At 48.1% G+C, this 23,345-nt stretch overlaps 7 protein-coding genes across 7 annotated transcripts; 3 read left to right on the forward strand and 4 right to left on the reverse strand.

Annotated features, from left to right (window-relative positions):
• Positions 1 to 130: 130 nt before the first annotated feature.
• On the forward strand, positions 131 to 2,158 carry PGRI_041260 (CBS and PB1 domain protein; the record flags this gene model as incomplete). Its single annotated transcript, XM_040791839.1, has 4 exons — positions 131 to 181; positions 259 to 1,132; positions 1,185 to 1,279; positions 1,334 to 2,158. 4 exons carry the CDS (start codon positions 131 to 133, stop codon positions 2,156 to 2,158), a joined length of 1,845 nt encoding a protein of 614 aa, XP_040643749.1.
• Positions 2,159 to 2,921: 763 nt separating this feature from the next.
• Positions 2,922 to 6,571, forward strand: PGRI_041270 (nuclear import receptor PSE1; the record flags this gene model as incomplete). The annotated part of the gene is made up of 6 exons (XM_040791840.1): positions 2,922 to 3,104; positions 3,237 to 3,459; positions 3,529 to 3,704; positions 3,758 to 4,189; positions 4,242 to 6,307; positions 6,364 to 6,571. The coding sequence occupies 6 exons, from the start codon at positions 2,922 to 2,924 to the stop codon at positions 6,569 to 6,571; spliced, it is 3,288 nt and encodes a 1,095-aa protein (XP_040643750.1).
• A 257-nt stretch (positions 6,572 to 6,828) lies between these two features.
• PGRI_041280 (Alcohol dehydrogenase, iron-type) lies at positions 6,829 to 9,980 on the reverse strand (the record flags this gene model as incomplete). Its single annotated transcript, XM_040791841.1, has 6 exons — positions 6,829 to 7,183; positions 7,265 to 7,590; positions 7,768 to 7,970; positions 8,633 to 8,936; positions 9,013 to 9,519; positions 9,642 to 9,980. 6 exons carry the CDS (start codon positions 9,978 to 9,980, stop codon positions 6,829 to 6,831), a joined length of 2,034 nt encoding a protein of 677 aa, XP_040643751.1.
• Positions 9,981 to 12,333: 2,353 nt separating this feature from the next.
• On the forward strand, positions 12,334 to 13,584 carry PGRI_041290 (chalcone isomerase domain-containing protein; the record flags this gene model as incomplete). Its single annotated transcript, XM_040791842.1, has 1 exon — positions 12,334 to 13,584. One exon carries the CDS (start codon positions 12,334 to 12,336, stop codon positions 13,582 to 13,584), a length of 1,251 nt encoding a protein of 416 aa, XP_040643752.1.
• A 318-nt stretch (positions 13,585 to 13,902) lies between these two features.
• PGRI_041300 (glutaredoxin) lies at positions 13,903 to 14,329 on the reverse strand (the record flags this gene model as incomplete). The annotated part of the gene is made up of 2 exons (XM_040791843.1): positions 13,903 to 14,057; positions 14,179 to 14,329. 2 exons carry the CDS (start codon positions 14,327 to 14,329, stop codon positions 13,903 to 13,905), a joined length of 306 nt encoding a protein of 101 aa, XP_040643753.1.
• A 1,056-nt stretch (positions 14,330 to 15,385) lies between these two features.
• PGRI_041310 (uncharacterized protein) lies at positions 15,386 to 17,054 on the reverse strand (the record flags this gene model as incomplete). Its single annotated transcript, XM_040791844.1, has 2 exons — positions 15,386 to 16,864; positions 16,959 to 17,054. The coding sequence occupies 2 exons, from the start codon at positions 17,052 to 17,054 to the stop codon at positions 15,386 to 15,388; spliced, it is 1,575 nt and encodes a 524-aa protein (XP_040643754.1).
• Positions 17,055 to 18,083: 1,029 nt separating this feature from the next.
• Positions 18,084 to 19,262, reverse strand: PGRI_041320 (Ubiquitin supergroup; the record flags this gene model as incomplete). The annotated part of the gene is made up of 1 exon (XM_040791845.1): positions 18,084 to 19,262. One exon carries the CDS (start codon positions 19,260 to 19,262, stop codon positions 18,084 to 18,086), a length of 1,179 nt encoding a protein of 392 aa, XP_040643755.1.
• Between the last annotated feature and the right edge of the window lie 4,083 nt (positions 19,263 to 23,345).

Consider the following 23,345-nt stretch of genomic DNA (forward strand, 5'->3'; position numbering starts at 1 on the left):
CAATCAGACCATCGGGAGAGGAAGGCTGCCCGATTTTGGAACCGATCCCAGTGCTTCCCACATCCCCCGACCCCGGCCAGAATCTTCTGTTACAAACAATACCCCCTCCAGCGAAGTCGGAAGTGGCACAATGAGCGCCGCAAGTAGCAGACAGCGACAGAACCAGTCGAAACGTGATGAGGTACGTCATGGCAGCCCGCGGGAGTGATCTCCTGATGCTCAATTTGAGCCTTGGATTTTATCTAACCTCGACACAAGGCTATTCGCCGCAAAATGGAGGCCGACCTCAGCAAAAAGAGGAACGCTCCGGCAAAATCGAGGAGCTCCCGCAAAGCCCCTCCCGGCACCGTGCTCGCCCTGAAGCCCAGTCAGGCCCTCCAGATTAAACCCGCCATGAGCATTGCGGAGGCTGCTCAACTTATGGCCGCCAAGAGAGAGGACTGTGTGTTAGTCACCGACGATAATGAGCGCATTGCAGGTATCTTTACTGCGAAGGATCTGGCGTTCCGAGTCGTCGGAATGGGCCTGAAGGCGCGAGATGTCTCTGTCGCTGAGATCATGACCAAAAACCCGCTGTGCGCGAGAACGGACACCAGTGCGACCGACGCGCTCGACCTCATGGTGCGGAAAGGATTCAGACATCTGCCGGTCATGGATGAGAACCAGGATATCTCTGGTGTTTTGGATATTACCAAGTGCTTCTACGATGCTATGGAAAAGTTGGAACGTGCGTACAGTTCGTCTCGCAAGCTTTACGATGCGCTGGAAGGTGTGCAGACAGAGCTTGGCTCTAGTCAGCCTCAGCAAGTCATCCAATATGTGGAGGCGTTGCGATCGAAGATGTCCGGCCCGACCCTTGAGACCGTCTTGGATGGCTTGCCGCCCGTCACTGTCTCCGTCCGCACCACCGTCAAGGACGCTGCAGCTCTGATGAAGGAAAATCACACCACTGCGCTGTTAGTCCAGGACCAAGGCTCGATCACTGGTATCTTCACTAGCAAGGATATTGTCCTTCGCGTTATTGCTCCTGGCCTCGATCCATCAACTTGCAGCGTTGTCCGTGTCATGACTCCTCACCCTGATTTCGCGCCGTCGGATATGAGCATTCAAGCCGCGCTTCGCAAGATGCATGGTCAGTCATTTCAATCGGCAATTGAAACCAAAGCATGCTAACTCTACAACAGATGGCCACTATCTCAACCTGCCCGTGATGAATGAGGGAGGTGAAATTGTTGGCATGGTGGATGTGTTGAAACTTACTTATGCCACTCTTGAACAGGTATGTCGATAGTAACAGATCTGACGTGCAAATATTTTGACTGACATATTTCAGATCAACACTATGTCAACCCAAGATGAGGAGGGCCCTGCTTGGAACAAATTCTGGTTATCGATGGATCACGAATCAGACTCTATGGTCTCTGGCGGCCACAGCCAGCAATTGAATACCCCACACCGCTCAGTTATCAGCCCCGATCTCACTCGCTCAGGCTGCGACAACAGTCTTCTTCCCAACGACTCAGCATCGCACCACGGCGACGATCATCATTCCGAGGTGGTTTCTCAGCACCAACCAGCAGAACCAGCTGCCCCTACTCCATTCCCCTTCAAGTTCAAGGCCCCTGGTGGCCGAGTGCACCGTGTGAACGTCCTTACCACCAATGGCGTTACCGACCTTGTGGCGCAAGTCACAGCGAAACTTGGCAAGGAAGTCGAGGCTGTTGGTGGCGAGGCTACCGTTGAGGAGGGTCGGCTGAGCAACACAGGGTATGCCCTCAGCTACATGGATAACGAGGGTGATACCGTCTCAATCACCACGGATCAGGATATGACGGATGCTATCGATCTGGCCCGCCGTACTCACCGCGACAAGGTCAATTTGTTTGTCCATGACCCCGCCCAGCCACCCATCCCTGTTGAACCTCAACACGTTAAGATTGTGACTCCTGTCGAAGAGCAAAGCGTTGTTGAGGAACTTGTATCACAAGAATCCCCCGTGAGCAAGGTCCTGCCCCAGCAGCAAGCCATGCCCTCTCACGCACCAGAGGAGCAATTGATTGCCGGCGTTCCTAATGACTTGCTGCTTCCCGGTGCTATTGTCACATTGGCTGCAGTTATTGCGGGTGTGTTCATTCTGAGCCGCCCCAGTGGCCGGTAAAAAAAAATATTTGGCCTTTGGTCTATTCCCGAAACCCTCTCTTTCTCGCCAAATACTTCACTTTGTCCGATTCAGCTTGACTATTAAGCATTTTGAGAAAGCGTAGTAGATTCTTTTTCTGTCAGGAGTGTCGCATACCCGTTCTTTTCTCTCTAATATCGATATTCCGTGTCGCGTTCAGATACCGCTGTTCGTGTGAGCAGTTGCGGCCCTAGTTTAGCCTTCAATGCAAATAATTGTTCGAGATAAATCCTGGTCTAATGATCCTATATATAACGTATGAATTACCGTCGGTCTACAAAATAAGTAAACCTTCCACTGAGTTAGCACTATTACAGTCCTTTCATAGTTATCCCTGTTCGAATCTAATTGGCCTTGTGGCCTGAAATTGCCGCATTTGGTTTAGCGCCCAAATGCGATTATCGTCGTTATGGGCTCTTTATGTTGTTCTTAGATTATTCGTACAGTTAATTGCTTTTTTTTATGTAAAGAAAGAATCGGTTCAAAGACCTCGATATCATCTATTGAATTTCTTTTCCTCTTGTTGTGTGATTAGACTGGCATTTCTATTCTTCACTCCCAAGCCTATCCATCTATCGCTCTCCTAATCAGAAATTCTTCTTTTTTCCCTCTCTCCCCGCCCCACCAAAAACAAAACTCCTCCCCTTCGTTCCACCCCTCTATCCCCACCAAATAACTTCTACGAGGGTTGAAAGATTGGGTTGCTTGGATCGTCTGGAACTTGGGAACAGACACGCCCAACATGTCCCTCCTACCTCCCGAAATCCACACCGCGCTTTCTCAGCTGCTCCGCGCCTTGAGCACACCCGACAACACCGTCAGATCCCAGGCGGAAGATCAGCTTAACAATGACTGGGTTCAGAATCGACCAGATGTCCTACTGATGGGATTGGCGGAACAGCTTGGCGGCGCAGAGGACACAATAGTAAGTTGCACTGGACTCCAGGGGTGCAGTTGCTTGAAAGAGAGGGGTGTTGCAAAACGACCGGCAACCAACCCAACACCCGAGTTTCACTGTGGTTTGAGATAAAAGCTAATGGGAAACTCTTACCAATAGACGCGTGCTTTCTCCGCTGTGCTTTTCCGAAGAATTGCAACAAAAACCCGAAAGGATCCCGCCTCAGGTGACAACAAGGAGATTTTCTCATGCCTCCCCAACGAGCAGCGAATTGTTATTCGTGAGAAGTTGGTGGCCTGTCTGACGAGCGAGACTGTCACCGACGTACGCAAGAAGATTGGAGACACATTGGCTGAGGTGGCTCGGCAATACACCGATAATGGTATGCGATTCGAACTACCTTTGACGAAATAATGGTTGTTGGTTCTGACAATTTCACCTGTGATTGTAGGCGAACAGTGGCCTGAACTCCTCGGTGTGCTTTTCCAGGCAAGCCAGAGTCCTGACTCGAGCCTTCGGGAAACCGCATACCGCGTGTTCACGACCACCCCCGGGATCATTGAGAAGCAGCACGAAGATGCTGTCGTGGAGGTTTTTACCAAGGGTTTCAAGGACGACAATATTTCCGTATGTCGACATCTGGCTGTGCCCTTTGAACTCAACTCTGACCATTTCATCAGGTTCGGATTTCCGCTATGGAAGCCTTTGCTTCACTTTTCCGGTCGATCTCCAAAAAGTCCCAGCCTAAATTCTTCGGCCTCATGCCAGACCTTCTCAACATCCTTCCTCCTCTCAAGGAGGCCTCTGAAAGCGAGGAACTGTCCTCGGCACTTCTCGCCTTGATCGAATTGGCTGAAATCAGCCCGAAGATGTTCAAGCCCATGTTTAACAACTTGGTTAAGTTCAGCATCAGTGTCATTGGCGACAAGGAGCTCAGCGACCAGGTACGCCAGAATGCACTCGAATTGATGGCTACCTTCGCCGATTACGCCCCGAATATGTGTAAGAAGGAGCCGGACTTCGCACAGGAAATGGTCACACAGTGTCTGAGTCTCATGACTGATGTCGGTGCGGATGACGACGATGCGGAGGAATGGAACGCATCTGAAGATGTAAGTGTTACATTTTGGTCATTATGATCGACATCCCACTGACTAGTAACAGCTTGAACCTGAAGAGAACGATCTCAACCACATCGCTGGTGAACAGTGCATGGATCGTCTCGCCAACAAACTGGGTGGGCAGGCCATCCTTCAACCCGCGTTCTCTTGGATTCCTCGCATGATGTCGTCAACAAACTGGCGCGATCGCCATGCTGCTTTGATGGCCATCTCCGCCATCTCTGAGGGTTGTCGCGACCTAATGGTCGGTGAGCTGGACCAAGTTCTAGCGCTTGTTGTTCCTGCCCTCCAAGACGGCCACCCCCGAGTCCGTTATGCAGGCTGCAATGCTCTCGGCCAGATGAGTACCGACTTTGCCGGTACCATGCAGGAGAAATACCATGAGATTGTCCTTACTAACATCATTCCCGTTCTCGCCTCCACCGAGCCGCGTGTGCAGTCCCATGCTGCCGCTGCTCTCGTCAACTTCTGCGAGGAGGCGGAGCGCAGCACCTTGGAGCCATACCTTGGAAACCTGCTCAGCCATCTCCTAGATCTCTTGCGCAGCCCTAAGCGTTATCTGCAGGAGCAGGCGCTGTCCACCATCGCCACCATTGCCGACTCTGCCGAGGCCGCTTTCGATCAGTATTATAGTACTCTAATGCCTCTGTTGCTCAATGTCCTCAAGGAGGAACAGGGTAAGGAGTACCGCCTTCTTCGTGCCAAGGCCATGGAGTGTGCTACTCTGATCGCACTTGCCGTTGGCAAGGAGAAGATGGGTCAAGATGCCCTGAACCTTGTGCAGATTCTTGGCAATATTCAGCAAAACATCACCGACGCCGACGACCCACAGTCACAGTACCTGCTTCACTGCTGGGGCCGCATGTGCCGCGTTCTCGGCCAAGACTTCGTGCCTTATCTCCCCGGTGTTATGCCTCCTCTTCTGACTGTGGCTGCTGCCAAGGCTGATATTCAGCTGCTGGATGACGAGGATCAGATCGAACAGGTTGAGCAGGATGATGGCTGGGAGCTGGTGCCGCTCAAGGGCAAGATTATCGGTATCAAGACCAGTGCTCTTGAAGACAAGAATACTGCTATCGAATTGATCACGATTTACGCCCAGATTCTTGAGGAAAATTTCCAAAATTACGTCCTGGAAACCATGGAGAAGATCGCGGTTCCCGGTCTTGCCTTTTTCTTCCACGACCCCGTTCGAGTGTCAGCTGCCAAGCTGATCCCTCAGCTACTGAACTCCTACAAGAAAGCACACGGTGGCCAGTCCCCAGCCTTCGCTGAAATGTGGAACAAGGTTGCAGAGAAGATCATTGAGGTCCTGAGCGCTGAGCCGACAGTTGACACACTGGCTGAGATGTACCAGTGCTTCTATGAGTCAGTAGAGGTAGTTGGCAGAAACTCTCTCACCCCCCAGCACTTGCAGGCGTTCATCGAATCGGCCAAGTCGACCCTTGAGGATTACCAAATGCGCGTGAAGCAACGTTTGGAGGAGCAGGCCGAGCTCGAAGATGGTGATGAGGAGAACCTGGACTTCGAGTACGCCGTGGAAGACGACCAAAACCTATTAAGCGATATGAACAAGGCATTCCACACTATCTTTAAGAACCAGGGTAACTCGTTCCTGCCAACCTGGCAGCAATTGATGCCATTCTACGACGCTTTTATCACGAGCCAAGACCCGACACAACGGCAGTGGGCTCTTTGCATCATGGATGACGTGCTTGAATTCTGCGGCGAAGAATCGTGGGCATTCAAGGATCATATCATGCAGCCCTTGGCTTCCGGTCTACGAGATGAGAATGCCGCCAACCGTCAGGCGGCAGCGTACGGTGTGGGTGTGGCCGCGCAGAAGGGCGGTGCCGTCTGGAGCGATTTTGTGGCTGCCAGCCTTCCCAGCTTGTTCCAGGTTACACAGCATGCGCAATCCCGCACAGAGGAGAATGTGTTCGCGACCGAGAATGCGTCTGCTAGTATTGCCAAGATCCTGCACTACAACCCGTCCAAGGTTCAGGCTCCTCAGGATGTTGTGACCAACTGGATCGAGACTTTGCCCATTACCTACGACGAGGAGGCTGCTCCCTACGCCTATTCCTTTATTGCACAGTTGATTGACCAGTACGTTTTCTTGAGCAACCCCCTTTCCCTTCAAACTTATACTAATATATTACTAGGCAAAACCCGGCTGTCTTTGCCAAGGCTGACCGTGTCTTCGGCTTCATCGTGCAGGCACTCGAGGCGGCTACCCTACAGGGTCAGACCGCTGTCCGGGTGGCCACATCTGCCAAGCAGCTGGTGGCAGTGACCGGCGCAAATGCAGACCAGATTCTGGCTTCTGTGGACCCGGCCAGCCAGGAAAGAGTGCGCAAGTTCTTCCAATAAAGCTCAGACAATCTGTTTCATATCCGGCAGAGCTTTATCCCCTTTTTTTATTATTTCCCAAATCATTCCCCTCGGTCATGTGAAATCTGATGTTACCTGAACCCCCGACACGTTTCCTTAATTCTTAGCTCCTACGTACGAATGCCATGAGCTTTAGACGTTGGATTCCACGGTGTGCGCGATTTCCATGTAGATCAAATTTCCACCTTTGCTGTGTCTCAACTATCATGTAAGAAACAAAATGAAGCCAAGTTTATCTACAACTTCGACACCCTCTGGATTTCATTCGCGACCACCTCCTCCAGCCCCATCATCTTCGGCTCCCCAATCAGCCCATTAGCCCGCTTCGCATACAGCGTCCCACCTTCACCCCAGATCCGACGCAAAGTGAACACAGTAGCCCCGGGATTCCCAGCCTCCCACGCCGCAGCCTCAGCCTCACGCAACTTCGCTAACGATGTACGAGACACATCCCACGGCTGACCACCAAGCTGGCGCTCAAATTCCGCCTGGATCTGGTCAGGACTCGTGGTAAACGAATTAACACACAAGGCAGCATTGCGCGTCTCAGCCGTAGCATGAAGTAAAGTATTCAAAACGAGAACACCAACACTGGAATAGTCAGCCAATAGTCCATTCATCCCAACACGACAAAACCCAAAAGTCAAAACGGAAAAGGAAAAATAATCTTACTCTTTCATCGTCGTCAAACTAACATCTCCCTTCCCTTCCTCGCCCAGCAAAATAGCCTTTCGCTCTTTAACATCCCACCCACCAGCCGCCTCCATCCCAGGCATGAGATTAAGATACATCTCCGCAAAAGGACCAGTGACTACATATGAATAGGCGAGGTCGTCGCGCGAGATCTCATTCTCAAGATACGCACGCACCTTCAGCTTCTGCTGGTGTGGCTTCTCGTTCGCGGAAGCAGGTCCGTACTTGATATCCGTGCCATACTCGGAGGGCAGGAACCATTTCACAGTGGGGCTGGCGGCTGCAAGTCGGATTAGGGGGATCTGCTGGGCCAGGGTGTTGCGGCCTAGGGCTGAAATCACAGTGTCGATTCCTATTTGGCTTAGTTAGCATTTGGGTTATTTGAGCATGATATGCCATTATGCATGCATGTCATAGAAAAGGAAGGGTTTCGTGCCTTCGTATGCTGCTTTCACGGCATTCTCATCTTCGACATTGCCTACAATGACTTCTACGCCTTGCTCTTTTAGCTTGTTCAGCTGGGAAGTTTTGGTTTCGGCTGTCTGTGGGGAAGTAAATATGGCGATGCGGTTGAATTGGGAGCGCTCGGGTAGGATGGCGTCTAGGATGAATGAGCCGATGTTGCCTGTTGCTCCGAAGAGGAGGATGTTCTTGGCAAGAGACATGGTTGTATATGCAAGTTCTGCTATTAGAAGTAAAGTAGATGTCGGCAGTGTAGCTCTGCAGACCAACTTATGTGAACTGTCTACGTGGGGGGTGTCCACTAAATGACGGGTGGGGGTCCTCCAGGGCTGCTTATCAATCAATTGGGGGATTCTCCCAAGGACAATAGTAAATTGCCATTTTACTCAAGGGTTGTCGGATAGAAGACACGTTGTATATTGCATTTGGGGTTGGAAGGTGGCTAGGTAGGTAGTTGGGATGAAGGTTTACATGTTTGATATTGATATATAGAAGCATTATCATCACCAAAACTAGTAATTAGAAATAGGAAACTTGAGTTAAACTTGAATGAATATTCACTTTCTCTATGTTTATGTCTATTATGGTTCTCTTTCTATAATGATTACCTAGGTAGTCGTGCTCGCTTATATCTACCGATGTGCTCTATAAAATGTGGGGTTGATCCCCAATTTTCGGTATTGGAATGACTCGAAGCTTCTACAAGCCCACACAACTGAACGATAAGTAAATTATTTGGTGAGTTGGCTATTGGAATGGTGCGAGTTTGAGATAGTGATAGAATCAACCCAAAAGTTCATCTTATGCCTCTGAACGCTTAAACAACCATCTCCAAGATCTCCAGTACCTGAGACTTCTCCACCAGTGGGACTGGGTTAGTCTTACACCAACGATCATGTAGGCTATTCTCTGCCAGTGCATCAAACTGGCTCCGCCCCACGTTGACATCACCTAAGGACCGAGGCATTCCCAGCTCGCGGATAATAGCATCCAAAATGTCTCCTAAGTCGGCTGATTCTACGTTGACCGAGCGGGCACGTAGCACGTTTAACACAATCGGCCCTTGCATCAGAAATTGGCGCACGCTGGCTTGTTTTTCACGGTTGGCGTTGTACTTAGCATTGAACTTGCACACAGCCGGGAGCAAGATGCAACTGGTCTCGCCGTGGCCGACGCCTAGTGGACCAAGCTATAAAAATGTTAGTTAGACCCATTGACGTACGGGGCACCATAGGAGGTCAAAAAAATGGAATGCCGTCGCATACTTGATGTGAAATTCCATGACTAGCACCTAGTTCAATCAACCCGCTAGTACAGGCTGCCATAGCATCCACTGATCCAAGTTGGCACTGTAGGTGCGCATCACGGTCTGATCGGTCTTTCTTACAGCGCAAAAGGCCAGGGACCAATAATCCCAGTGCATGCTGAGCCAGTTTGTCCGATGCCGCGGTCGTGCCTGACATGGAACAAAGAGTTTCGATACAATGGTCAATAGCACGAACACCGGTGCTGAGCCAGATTGAATCAGGGGTCGTTTTAGCTAGCTCCGGGTCGAGAATAACGAGCTGAGGTCCACGAGTTGGATGCTGGAAGCTGTATTTGCGCTTTGAGCGGTCTTCCGTGCCGCCGGCAAAGTTGGAGTATTCGGCGGCGGAGAGAGATGTTGGTACTGAAATGATCGGAAGTGTTGGTGCTTTGATATCAAATTGTTTGTTGGGGCCTTCTGCAAGAGTTTCAAGCCCCTCTGGTGTGGTAATTTGGTTCGCAAGTACCTGTAGGGTATGTTAGACTAGGAATGAATATATATGATCTTTCAACGGAGCATAACAAAGAGGTCAGAAGTTTATAAACCAAATCCCCAAAAGTAAAGCATGAAATAAAAAGTTATACTAACCAATGCAATGATCTTAGCACCATCAGTCAAGCTGCCAGCTCCAACGGTCAAGAGTAGATCAGCATGCGCAGTGCTAACTTCTTGTGCAATTTCTAGCACCTCAGACCACAAAGTGTGGCTCCGCATACCGATCCAATGACCAATTAGCTTATCCCCCAGGGCTGTCTCCAGTTGATCCATTACATTGGTCTTTCGTGACAATGAGCCTGAGCAGATAACATACACGCGCGAAGCCTGGAATGTGTCGAGATGACGTACTATGGCTGCAGGAAAGGCGATGCCATAGGAAAGAAGTGGGCGCTCACGGCCTTCAAAAGCAGGTCTAACTATTTCTGACATTGTTGGTAGAGGTAACCTTGGAAGAATAAGATCAAAGGAAAAGCAATGGGAGTTAGGCAGGAAGGTTCTACAGAAAAGTGCCAGGGCGGGGTTTCACCGTTTCGTCTTTCGCCGATTTTGCATATAAAATCGTAAATTGTTTCTTCTTTACTTCTGTTGCTGGCTTGAATGAGGTTAACAAATATTACCTAGTAGCCAGCAATATACTAGGTAACTAACTACATATACACCGGATTTTAGGCCGAGTGAGATGACTTTCCCTTTCCATTTTAGTGCTTACTCTAGCCGCTTTTACTCACTGAGTAAAACTGAGCTGTTTAGATATATAAGTATGCAGATTTCGGCGGTATTATTTAGTATTCTATTTACAACTTAGTAGTATAAATGAAAGTATATACCATATAAGTACTACTATGAATATGATAGAATTAGGTAGCAACCTTTACAATTATCAACCACTACTTTTCTTAGAGAGATTGAAAACCTACAATGTCACTATTACATACTATGATTAATTATAATATAACTCAATTTCTTAAAATTTCATAATATTAATAAAGAAATAGATGATAAAACTAATATTCAGATCTAAACAGTGCTAAATAACAGTAATTGATTAAGATGGCTTAGCAGTTTTATACGTCTAAATTGGGGAAGGTCAACTTTTTCCAATGCAAATGAGGGCTGATGACGGTCGCTCGAGGGCCGCCCTCAAAATGTTTTTAATGAGGTCTACAACATACGTCTCCGTGGCCTGCTTAAGGTCACCTGACCATCCAACATATTGACGACAACACTCCATCGTCACTTCCATTCATCATCAATTCTATTGATTTTCTTTCGTTCTCGGGGTTCTTGACTCTTCCCCTCTCACACGAAAATGGATAAACAAACCCAGACCAGGCGTTGCGATGAAGTTAAGCGACTCTACAAGCTACTTAAGAGTTGCGAATCTTGGTTTCTTTCCCCTAGTGATCTCCAAGGCCTCGGAGTCTATAGCCAGCAAGTTGGCATGATAGGTGACAGCTCTGTACAATTTAATCCATGTTTCTTTCGGCCTTATCCGGAAAAGGTGCTTCAAAAATATCCACTCGATACGGTTTCGATGGCTACGGACCATCCTCCACAGACTCTTCAACGGCTTAATAACCCCCGGGACTTCCAGACTCTATTACGAGAAGTCCAGAATGACCCTAAGGTCGAAAATCCCCTAGAATTCGCTAAATCAAGATGGGATAAATTAACACTTTTATATGGGCCGGATGCCTGGGAAGATCATGCCAGACAGACACGTTGGCATATTCAATCCCAGCAGATGCTTCCTCGGAGAGGGCTTTCCCGGGACTCTACTCTTAGCGATCTAAGATCTATCTGGGAACAGAGGTTAGTGCGCTTTGCTTTTTCTCTGTTACTCTACTGTTTTTAAGGACTAAATATACCAGGAAGAAATGGAAGCATAGCGCTCCTGAACTATGTGGACTTAATGGAAGGAACTATTGGCGTATACTAAGTCTCCGAGAAGATTTTCAGCCAAACTTAAACCCACATGCAATTATGGAACTTTTATCCGATGTTCCTGCAAACCATGCAGAGAATTGCCTTACTCTCCAAGAAGTAAGCGCTGTTGTAACCGTGATGGTTGCTCGAACATCCGATCGGCCGTTCCGTGACCACCCGATCCATCCAGTTAGTATCTTACTTACACTTCCTAGCTACTAGAGATTTCCTAAGCACTCACTTATTTTTTATAGTTATTGGTTCTTTCATACACTGGACAGAAACATGGAAGAATAATTCAAGCTTCATTACATGGAGAAAGCTTGCTTTTGCAATATTCTCAGCTATGGAGTTTTGCGGATGACGAAACGGCACCAGTTGAACTCTTCATTCGTTATGATATGAGCCAGCCAGTTCCGATAGCCTTAGAAGAGCCGAATCCTATTATTGGCTCTCTTGTCGGCCCTGTTACGTCTATGAGCTTGAATTAGCTATTTAATACAGACCCTACCACAAAGTATTATCCGCGACCTAAAATCCGGTACATACAGCTACATGTGTATGTAGTCGATCTACGGGATATCTAGATCTCATAGTACACCCGTGGACAAGGACAACCTTTCTATATGGAGGACTAATCGTCTAGCTAACCGCCCTCAAGCTATGCCAACTTGCATGAAATAAATAGTGTACTATAATTCTAATTCTATCATTATAAGAAAAACATAGTTTGATTCTAGAAATTCACCTGTTGATACATGACGAGTATATGCAGATCATACCACATCACGTGCATCCCCACACTCCATCTCCGTCAATCCTGCCATTGACATTCCTCCAACAAACCAAGCTCAAAATGGCCTCTCTCCGTCAAAACCCATGGCGGGCTTACCAAAGCCTCACCCGACAACAACTCCGCATTACACGCCTCTCCTCCCGACATCTCTCCACCAACCCTGTCCGCTCCAATGCAACCAATAATCCCCTCCGCTCCCGAGCATCCGCAGCGGCGGATCTCCAGCATGCCTCCCAAGCTCAGCGGAAGATGATCCTCTCTGCAGCTGGCATTATCACCTGCGCAGCCGGTCTCTACGGCGTCATCAAGCTAGACCTATTCGGACTGAACGAATTAGACAAAAAAGATGACAAGACCGCCAACTCCGCACCCCCGAAGAACGGCGCAATGCGCATGGACGGACCAACCGGTTTCGCAAACGGCGGCCCCTCATTAATAACAATTCAAGGCCAAGACAAGCTCGAGCAAGTCCCAACAGGAACAAGCACAATCCCCACCTTCCCAAGCACAATCCGACTCCCCTCATCCGAAGCAACAGAAGGCAAGCAAACAGGCGACGACCTAGCCCCATCCACAGGCGAAGAATATCAATTACTAGGCCTTGGAATCCGCACCGTCTCCTTCCTCTCAATCCAAGTCTACGTGGTCGGCCTGTACGTCGCTAAATCCGACATAACCGAGCTGCAACGCCGTCTCCTACGCACCGCAGTCCACCCACCCACCACCGATGCCCACTCCGCCATTTCCGGTGCTGGCGCCGACGCCGCTACTTCTCTCGTCTCACCAGAGCGCCAGCAGCTCAAGGAGCTTCTCCTTGATCCCGAGCACGGCGACGCCGCCTGGTCTGCCATCCTCAAGGATGACGGTATCCGCACTGCATTCCGCATCGTGCCGACCCGTAATACGGACTTTATGCATTTGCGCGACGGCTGGGTGCGTGGTATCACTGCCCGCGCGCAGGCGAAGAAGGCTGCGGGACCGAACGAGTTCCAGGATGAGAGCTTTGGAAGCTCGATGAATGATTTCAAGGCTGTTTTCGGTGCGGGCAAGGGGAAGGCGGTGCCGAAGGGCCAGACGCTTGTTTTGATGCGCGATGCGCACGGTGCTTTGGATGCGATTTTCCAGCCTGGCGCTAATAAGCCGATTAAGTGGATGGGCCGCGTCGCGGATGAGCGGATTAGTCGCCTTGTTTGGTTGAATTATCTGGCTGGCAAACCTGTTTCAAGTGAGGGGGCCCGGGCGAGTATTGTCGACGGATTGATGGCCATTGTTGAGAGACCCCTTGGCACCGTTTCGCAGAAGGTTATCTGATTTTTTTGTATTAACATACCTGTACGTTATTTGGTCGTTTGATTTTTTTGGTTATGTTGGCTCTACAAAATATTCCAGAGCTACATGGCAACGCTCCACTCAATACGCATCTACGCTGGAAGATGGCAGGACTCTCTTGATCCCTCCAGTCTCAAGCGAAGGAAATATTTCCCGCATTTTACAAATCTACTAGACCTAGGAAAGAAGTTTTGGGGGACTAAATAATAAATCAGAGGTAAAGGCTATGTATAAAAAACCTCCTTAGTTTATATTCAAGTCTCGGGCCTCGGAGTATTCTTGCTTGTGTGACATCACCGCTTAGATAGCGCCAGCAGCCTTGAGCAGCTCCTTCAAGTCCTTCTTACCCTGGAGGTCAGAGTTTCCACCGATGTGCTGCTTGTTGATGAAGATGTTGGGCACGGTGCGCTGGCTTGAGATCTCAGCGAGAGCGCTCTGGATAGCAGCTCCCTCCTCTGTGAAAAAAAAATCATATTAGCGTACAGTTTAAAACAAGATAAACATCAAAATATAGACAAAATCATATTCTTCAAAGGATACAAACAACACAAAAAGCAAAGGAAAAAGAAGACTCACCCTCCAGATCCAGCTCGAGAGTAGTGTACTTGGCGTTCAAGCTGTCAAGCAACTTCTTGGAAGAGTCACAGTAAGGGCAGTATGACTTGGAGAACACGACGACAGCATTGTCGTTGATGAGGGACTGAGCGCGGGTCTTTGCGGCGGACATGGCGGCGGGATTTGGGCCGGCGAAGGAGCCGAAAAGACGGGTGAAGATGGACGAAATGGTGGGCGGTTTGTGACGAAAGAGAAAGAGGCAGGTGTCTCTTTTTATAGGATGGGGCGGGGTACAGGTACAAAGATGAGGGGATTGGCTATTCCGTCAAGATTGCGGGATTGAACGCGGCGATGATGTCAGGTGATATTTGTCAGCTGGGGAGCTCCCGACGAGGTCTCCCGGGCCGAGACTCTTGTTTCTCTTTGGATTCTAAATGACCACCAAGTACGATTTGGTATATCTTAGGGCTAGCTGGCGCAGCATCTACACGTTTACAGGTTCACGTATAGCAATTATGTGCAGTTATGTATTCATCCATTCAACTTGATATCTGAATAGCTCCGTAAGAAATTATCTGGTACTATGTATTGAAATGCGAGCAAATCCGGGTATCCGACTGCTCGAGCGATATGCAGATCAGGCCAAGGTAATATGAGAAAATCCCGAACAAGAAGGCTTGGGAATATGGAAAAACAGGCTTCGCAAATGTTTCGGAGAGAATTCCGAAAGATTGGAGAAAATAAAGGAAAACCATAGTCAAGAAAGTCAGAGGTAGGTATAAGATGAGAAAGGAGATGCGTACACCTCCATTTATGTTTCTTGCGAGGTGCGACTACCTCGCTCCCATCCTATCCATCGCTATCTGGATCGGTTCTTTTGGAGTTCCTCCTACCACTTCGGTAGGAATGGCAATGATCACAGGAGAAAATAAGAGAAATTTCAAAGAACGGATGCACGGGAAGAAAAAAGAATAGCTATGCTCTGGTGCTGTAGAAGGAAGCCAGATTAAAAATCAGTCTGAAGAAAATGGAACTCTAGGGGAAGAAATGTCCTAGAACGCAGCATATAAAGTCGCAGAACAGAACCGACAGAACACCATCCCGCCGGAGACGCTGAAAAAAAAAATAATAATAACAGAGAAGGGAATCAAGCAGAAGTGCAAATATCAAAGGTATGTTGGGGATATGGACGAAAGGTTAGACAGATGGTTGTAGAGTGGGGGTTCCATCACATCACAATGCAGCATCCGCAGCTCTTATCTTTCTTTGGTAGTTGCTGCGCGGTGACAACTGGGGGGTTCCAGTTGGGATTGGGATTGGGTGTCAGTCCCATTGGGGGTGTGTCCTGCACCTTTGGCATGGTACTGTAGCCGGTACTTGTATTTGGGCGGGTTGGTTCAGGGCTCTTTGGCGGCTGAGGGGGCAACTCTTCGAGCTGTAGAGTCTCCACAGGTTGCTGTTCTGGCTCAGCCTTGGTGGCTACAGGAGGCGGCGCATCGAATGGGTGCACTGCAAGGGGCGCAAAGTTGCGGTCGTATGTGTTCGGTGTCCGGCCTTCCTTTTCCCACTGTTCCTGCATAATCTTTTTGGCGACGGTGGGGATCATCTGCTGGTCTGGTGGAAGGCGGGGATCGGGCTTGTACATAGTTGCCAGCCAAGGTGGGTCTCCTTCGGGCCGGTTAACAGCTGTTGGAGGGCGGCCTTCACCTGACCGGGTGGTAGGGCGTTGGGTGTTGTTACCGGATACAGCACGAGACCGAGGGGTGCTCGCCTTCCTGTTCGTGGGTGGAGCAGAGGTCTTTCGGTTGGTAGAGCCGGTGTTCTTGACTATCTTCTTTCCCAGGGTGTTCTGTGTACTGTTGAATCCGCGGCTGCCTGGTCGACTTCCTGGAGAAGTGATTGAAGCATCCTGCTCAATATTGATAGGTTCACTAGCTCTGCGGCTGCGTGAAGACCGGTCGTCTTCATCTGTTGCAGCACGGCTTCGTGAACTGCGAGAATCGCGGCCAATGGCGCTGGATATGGGAACTGGGCTAACTGTAGAGACAGGTATTCGGGATGCGCTTTTTCCAAGGCTTGGGTGGCTGTAGATGCTGGCGGCTGCATCGTCTGCAGCAATCTCTTCTGGTCGGCGGAGATCCCAATGTTCCCGCTCATTGTCGTCTATGTTACCATTCACATCCCCGTCCTGCTTGTCGAGTTCTTCCTTTATTTTCGGCCAGGGTTCGGAGTATTCTGCAGCAGGTGAGGTCGCCGTACCAGTCCCATTGGCAGGGTTCTGTGGATCATGGCTTCTCCCACGTCCCCCACTTGATTTGCTTTCTCCTCTCATCCGTCGCTGGAAAAGAATGGCTGCCTGGTGGAGCTCCTCACTCTCGATCTTAGCCAACTTGTCTCGATGGATCCATTTTTCCTGATTCGTATTTCCGTCCAGATACAATCGAAGCCCATCATTGGCCTCCTCGGGCTCTTTAGGACCGGCTGTCTCATGACCAAAAGCATCTCGCATGCTGCCTACTTCACTTCCATGTCGGTTGAGACTGTGTTCCCTCCGTCCTCTGTTTGAGGCCAAATAGGGCGATTCGTGTGTGTGGACATTGCGGGAGACGGAGGAGCTGCGTGAGCCATTCGAGGTACGCTGTCGAGAAAATTTTGCGCGGACGGAAGTTGAGTCGTGCGAGTTGCGCTGTTTCGATGCGTGGTTGTCCTGCGGGGGAAGAGAGAATCAGCGCCTTTTTTTTCCTTTTCCACGTTCTTTGGCTGCCAGATTAGTGACTGGAATGCCAATGGAATGATCTTACCTCATTCACAAGTGGCACCGCAAACTCCCATTGCGAGCCATCCACGGGCGATGCTAAGCCGTCTGCAGAATATGCCGCTGTAACGACGCCCGCCATTCCAGAGGTTATTATTCACTAACGAAAAAGGCCAGTCCAGCTGCAACCTGGTTGAATAGTAGAGATTGCCGTAGAGATGGTTTGTCGGATCAAGCCATTCCAGGTAGAATCGGAAAGTGGAGTGTAAGGGGGTACACCCAAGGCAGCAACTTATCAACACGCCAGGTTGACCACAACTGCAGAGAGGTGTCCACGGGGTATGTCCAGTTTGTGCAGTTTCAAGTAAGAGCTAGGTGCTGGAGGGGCTGGTCCCGAAGGCCTTGAGGTCTTGCGGGGTCCGGGAAGTTGAGACAAAGATGTACCAGTACCGTAAGGTGAAATGAGAGTTGAGTTCGAGAGAAGACAAAAATAGAGAATAAAGAGAAAAGAAGAGAAGTGAAGGTTAGAAAAAGAGAGTGTGTAAGGAGAAGAGAGATAGGTAGCCAGACTAGGAATAGTCCTGGAAATAGTCTGGACCAAGTCCGTACGGAGTATTTTAACTATGTTACTATATTACTTCTAGGGTATTTGTTACATATTCCCATACATCATATGTCTATCTTACATATTAATCAATAATCGTTCTATATCTAACTATTTAACAAAAAAAAAAAATAATGATTCTCTCAACTTTTTATTCTGGGCCGTGCGTTGCCCCTGAGCCATGTTGATCACCTTCGAGGTGAATCAAAAGATAGTAAACGGAGAAAGTACGGAGTTATTTAAACTTCCCCCACTTGGTTAAATGAAAGGAAGAGAAAGAGAAAAAAAAAGTGTGTACTCCGTATACTCCGTATATGGCAAATCATTCTGACTGGTTTAGTCTTTGGGGAAATCGCACAAGTTGATATATCACAAATACGCCGATGCCTTTATGCAAAGAAACATCCCGAGGGAGTGGACACGTCCCAGCAAATGGGAAATTTACCGCTAGAGACAATCCCCCGGTAAGAGGTAGATACATGTTGTACATGACTATGTAAGGAGTTCTTCATAACCTTTCAAATCCCCGTATGCACAGCCGGGGGAGTAGGCAACCAGTAAGCCCTATTACGGGTTTACACTTGTATCTAGCCTGTTGAGAGTCGCCTGCGTATCTTTAATGAGGGCCTTGCGTGCACCGCGAGCCACCTCATCGCCATCTGGTTCAATTCCATCTGCCTTGATCTGGATTTGGGCAAGGATCGTTTCGCTCAGTTTCTTATGTTCATAGTCCCGCTTCTTCGGGTCACTGGGCGGGTTCGCAATGTATTCCTCACAGATCGGCTTGATCTCCTGCTCGAACCATTGGGTCAAAGCATTGACCTTCTCCAGCGGCGTACGCATCAACTTAATGTTGGGCGGGAGTGCGGGGATGGCTGACTGGCCTGACGACGTAGGCCGTGGCGACTGAGACGGAGCAGGAGATTCTGGGCGGATGGTGGACTTCTTCCCATTGCGTTTCTTGTTTCTCGATCTCTTGTTCTTTCCACTCGTGGGTGTAGGAGGAGACGATGCTTCTCCTGCACTAGTGGGGCGGGGCATCTGCGGTGGTGGTGGCCCATGTACAGTTACAGGAATGCTTTGCCCGTCGTCAGAGCCATCACTTGGGGAGCTTGCTCCGACTTCGGATACCACGCATAGCACCTCCGAGTGCTGCTTGATTCCCTCGGCTTTGCATGTCCGCGCGTTGTTCTTAAGTAGCTTGCCCTTGTACAAGAGTCTCACACAGTCTGGGTGACCGGCTCCTGTGCTCTTAGCAGCAGCCTCTCGCAGGTCACCGATGGTCAAGACCCCGTCATCGATCGCGTATGCGCGGAAGTGCAATGGGTAGATGGTACCGCGGTGGCGGAGGGCAATAATATCCGGCTCAGCGTCGTCTACTGGCGAGTCCACGTCTGCGGGTGTGATGTAGCTGAAGTCATCATCGCTGACCTGCGGGTTGGATGCGGGAGCGTAGCTCGGCGAGCGCCGCAGCATTTTTAAGGGGTTGCGCCAACTCATCGCAACAACAGTGAATAGGCAGACAACAAAAGCTCCAAAAAGGGCGAGGGGTTGGTCGTCGGAGGCAAGTGGCAGCTTTTTCGCGAGGGGACCGAAGGGCGTCTTGGACAGGTAGGCGAGAATAGGGTTTAGGTGATGGCGGAGGGAATGTAGGTGAACGGGGAGGATGTCTGTGATATGGTCTATATAGACTGCGCACTTCTCGCCCAAGGTGGACTGAGCGAGGGTCGGGGGCAGTAAAGTCATGGATCACTGTGGAGGGGAAAAGAGCGCAGGTGGTTGTGAAGTCATGCCCCCAAGCAGTCCGGAATAGGCAGATAAGGCGGAGAGTACTTTTTTTGCCGTCGCATTGAGCAATCGATGTACTCCCAACAAGGGCGTGTCTGCCTTGTGGATTGTCTGATTTCAAGTAGGCTCTTTTGCTGTTGGGATTTCGGAGACATTTGGAATAGTTGGGTTTTAAGTCGACGGATGCCTTGTGTACCTTGGGGCTGCCTAGAAGTGTGGCGATACCTGAGGCCTGAGGCAGATCTATTACAGATATAATTACGGAGTACATCACACCATCCTGTTACACATATGGTGATAGATTTGCCATGGTGTGGAGTATTTAGTTCTTTTTTCGATATTTAAAGCAAGACAGCTCCTCATTCGTTGTAATGTGGAGGCTCTTTCGCGACGTTGAGTAACCCAATTTGACCTCGATCGGCGTATATCTACAAAAACGCGGGGTCATATAGCTCCCCACCTTTGTTCCATATGTATTAGGATACTAACTATGTAGGATCTCGGAAAAAATGGTCCAATTATCTTAAAATATAGAAAAATTCAAAGTAGATAGTAAATTAGATACGATATCTCAAAGCCTGTGCAATGGTTAGTGCGAAGAAATTATATAGCTATTTTTGTCAGATATTCACATCACAAGCCCGAGTGGCTCAGTGGTTGCCTTCGTGGTCTAGTTGGTTATGACGTCGGTCTCATATCCCTTCCCTTGTTCGCAAGGTCTATATGACATTCTTGGTAACAAGATTGACATCCGAAGGTCTCCAGTTCGAACCTGGACGAGGGCATTTATTTTTTATTTTTTTCTACACGACAATATATCCATCTACCAGCAATTTCTTTTTTCTCTTCTTTCCGTGTGTGAGAGAATAGGCTTCAAACTCGGTCAGTTTTGGTGGGAAAATGGGCTGTGGGTACATGATAGATACTTAGAAGCAGGGTCTGTATTATCGTTTTCTTTTCGCCTAGATATCTGGCTCTTTGCCATCGACGGCTCTTGCCATAAGAAAAGGTGTACAGAACCATACCTATGCCCAGCTATAATTATATTACATAGATTAACACACAGAATTATCATATACTTGATTGATTATACCATACACCATATATATCTACTTTCCCTGAACATCGGTCTAGGTCAGATCTATGGTAATTATCCGCAAATATATAAACAACCTCTAGGTGGGAACTCCTACATTCAACATGCAAAGGAGCGTCAATTTGTCGATTTACGTTATTTCTATATACTACTATACTTACTAGCGACTCAAATACTTCTGATTCACGACTTAAGTTTGTCTAGGTCTTTAGGGGGTATTACGGCTGGGCTTTTATACGACTATTAAAGCAACCCCTGTAGTGCTAAGACTAGACGGGATGATAAATAGTCTCTTACGAGGAACGGCGATAGAATTTGAGGCCCTATAATGTATAATAATAGACTATATAGTTTTTATATATAAAGGCGCTATTTTATAGCTGTTAATATATATATACGTTAGCTTGGTATATATGACTACTACCGTATCTCACCTGGGCAGACCCTCTCGGGTATTGAGTAACAGTATGCAGCCTACTGTCGACTTCCCGGTGTTCAATGTACTTCCCTGCATAGATACACGGGTCCACAGGTTTCTTGGTCTAGTCGTTAGCCTTGTTCACTCCATCTAGCCGATGATAGTTCTATGTGTAACAGCAATGGTACGAACACACTTATAAACGACTAGGTTAGAATACGAATGTGTATGTTGGTGGATTGTTCGGTGTTCGCATGCGTGGTTTGGGTTTAACTTTCTAGGTTCCACAGTTGTTGCGTGGGTGAGGCTAACCTTGTTTAGACATTCATCTCGATGTTATCTATGTGGGTAACTTTGCTATATTGGCGGACCTCACCTTGACTTGAACAGTGGATTGATCTTTGTATCGGGCAGAGAGTATGGAGGTGTTTTGCTGTACTCCTTCATGCCATTCCCTTGCTCTGTTATCTCTCACTGGCTGAGTAGTTTGTGGAGTATATCCATGTAGTTAGGTGCTTCTACGGGTGTATATTATGTTAGGCTTATTTCGGGTCATCGTCGGTTGCGTGTATGAAACCTATGTCCCCTTTCGGATATATTATCTCGCTATATAACATACTAGGCATATAACCCTGCTGGTGGGGATACAGTTGGTGAGGGGGTATAGACGGCAACATATATGCGACATATCTCCTCTTGGTTCTGCATGTAATAAATAAACGAGCTCATGTAGTAGAAGGGGAACCTCTCCACTGTCGATCTCGATGCCAATCACTCCTTTCTCGCCATCTATAACGACCTACCTAGTTCTATTCACCGGTGTGGGTGATATATGGTCGGAAGTTATATCGGGCTTAGTACATTGCTTGCGTGCAGCATTTTATGGTAATAGCAGATATCTATACGCTTTCTCTGTCTGCCCTGGTTTCTAGGAGACCGTTTGTAGCCCTCTAATGTGTGTCATGTGTCGCGGTGGGCACTGGTGTGCATTATATATTGTTTGGGGGGTTGGTCGGACCTTGAGGATAAAGTCATTAGCTATGTGTGTATTATAGTCGCGAATCGTCGGCCATTCATATGTGACTATTAACACTGAATGCAGCGGATTAGTTCTATCTGTGTCTTCTCAATGCTATACAGGCATATTAAGGGTTGAATACTAAATGGGGTGAAGCTTCTACATTTCAAATGAAGGTCTATCACCGAGGAGAGCGACTACAGCTAGGAGATACATACAAGAGTGGCGAATATAAGATCCAATCCTAGGATATTCCTATATATTGAGGGCTAGTTTATGAATCTACCTACCGTGGCTCGCTGTATGTTGGCTTTTTTTTTGGTTGGGATATGACTTTGTTGTATTGGGGCGGTCATGCCATGAGATATATATCGACTCGATTTCACTGGGCGGCTTTATTCGCTAGAATGTCGGCACTAAAGTTGAGGTATGTTATTTGGAATTATTTATTGCAGTTAGTACTAATACTGAGACCCTGCCTGGCAGATTCTATGCGTTTCTATACTGAGCGCTACTGTCTACAATGTTAGCCTAGGGCAGTCCGTCTGGCGCATATGTACAGCATGGGAGTAGGAGTCCTGTCAATCAGTTTGCTAGGAGCATACGCCCTTTCCTTTTTAATAAATTATATCCTACCTTGCTCGTTATGTAGAACCAAATACTAAGAAAATGGATACAATTTTTCCGCACGCACAATATATAATATCGACGGCCAACATGATACGCCCCGTTACAAAGTTAAATACTCAATAATTCGATTGATAATGACAGACTTCAATGAACAATAGGTAATCAATTCAATCAGAAAGTTTCCCATAGAAAATTAAATTCCAGAATAATCATTTATTTGCAGCCTCGGTCACCACCGACTGTCTGGGTCCATATAGCCATTAATCTGCAGCCATTTCGTAATCAGCCTTCGTGGTCTAGTTGGTTATGACGTCGGTCTCATATCCCTTCCCTTGTTCGCAAGGTCTATGACATTCTTGGTAACAAGATTGACATCCGAAGGTCTCCAGTTCGAACCTGGACGAGGGCATTTTTTTTTGTCTCTTTCATATAGAGTAGTGGACCCATCAACTGCACTTATGATTGGGTGCAACTTCAGTTTTAATTTCACAGCTAGTGTGCACTTCGGTTTTTGCACCCCACCTGCCCAGGTGGCCACACCATAAATTACATAATATTTTGCCAGATCAACTAACGTATTCGGTAAGCGAGCTGCGCGCGCAAGCCAGCTGCGCAGCCCAAAACACATAGTAAAAGTGATGCACTTGTCATTTATATTTCAACAACCAACGTTTTTATCATATTAAATTTCTTGCCGATAGCAACCGATAAGCATTTTTAGTGTTATATAGCAGTTTCGCCTAAATCAAAAACATGCATTGTCATGATTTCAAAAAATACATCCCTACATTCAAGAAATATATATTTATCGATCATATCTCTATCAAACACCTATTAAATTCCTATAAAGTCTAGATAATAGCTAGATGTCATATAAAA

This window comes from Penicillium griseofulvum (genome assembly GCF_001561935.1).
Source record: "Penicillium griseofulvum strain PG3 chromosome Unknown contig_89, whole genome shotgun sequence".
Taxonomy (NCBI): Eukaryota; Fungi; Ascomycota; class Eurotiomycetes; order Eurotiales; family Aspergillaceae; genus Penicillium; species Penicillium griseofulvum.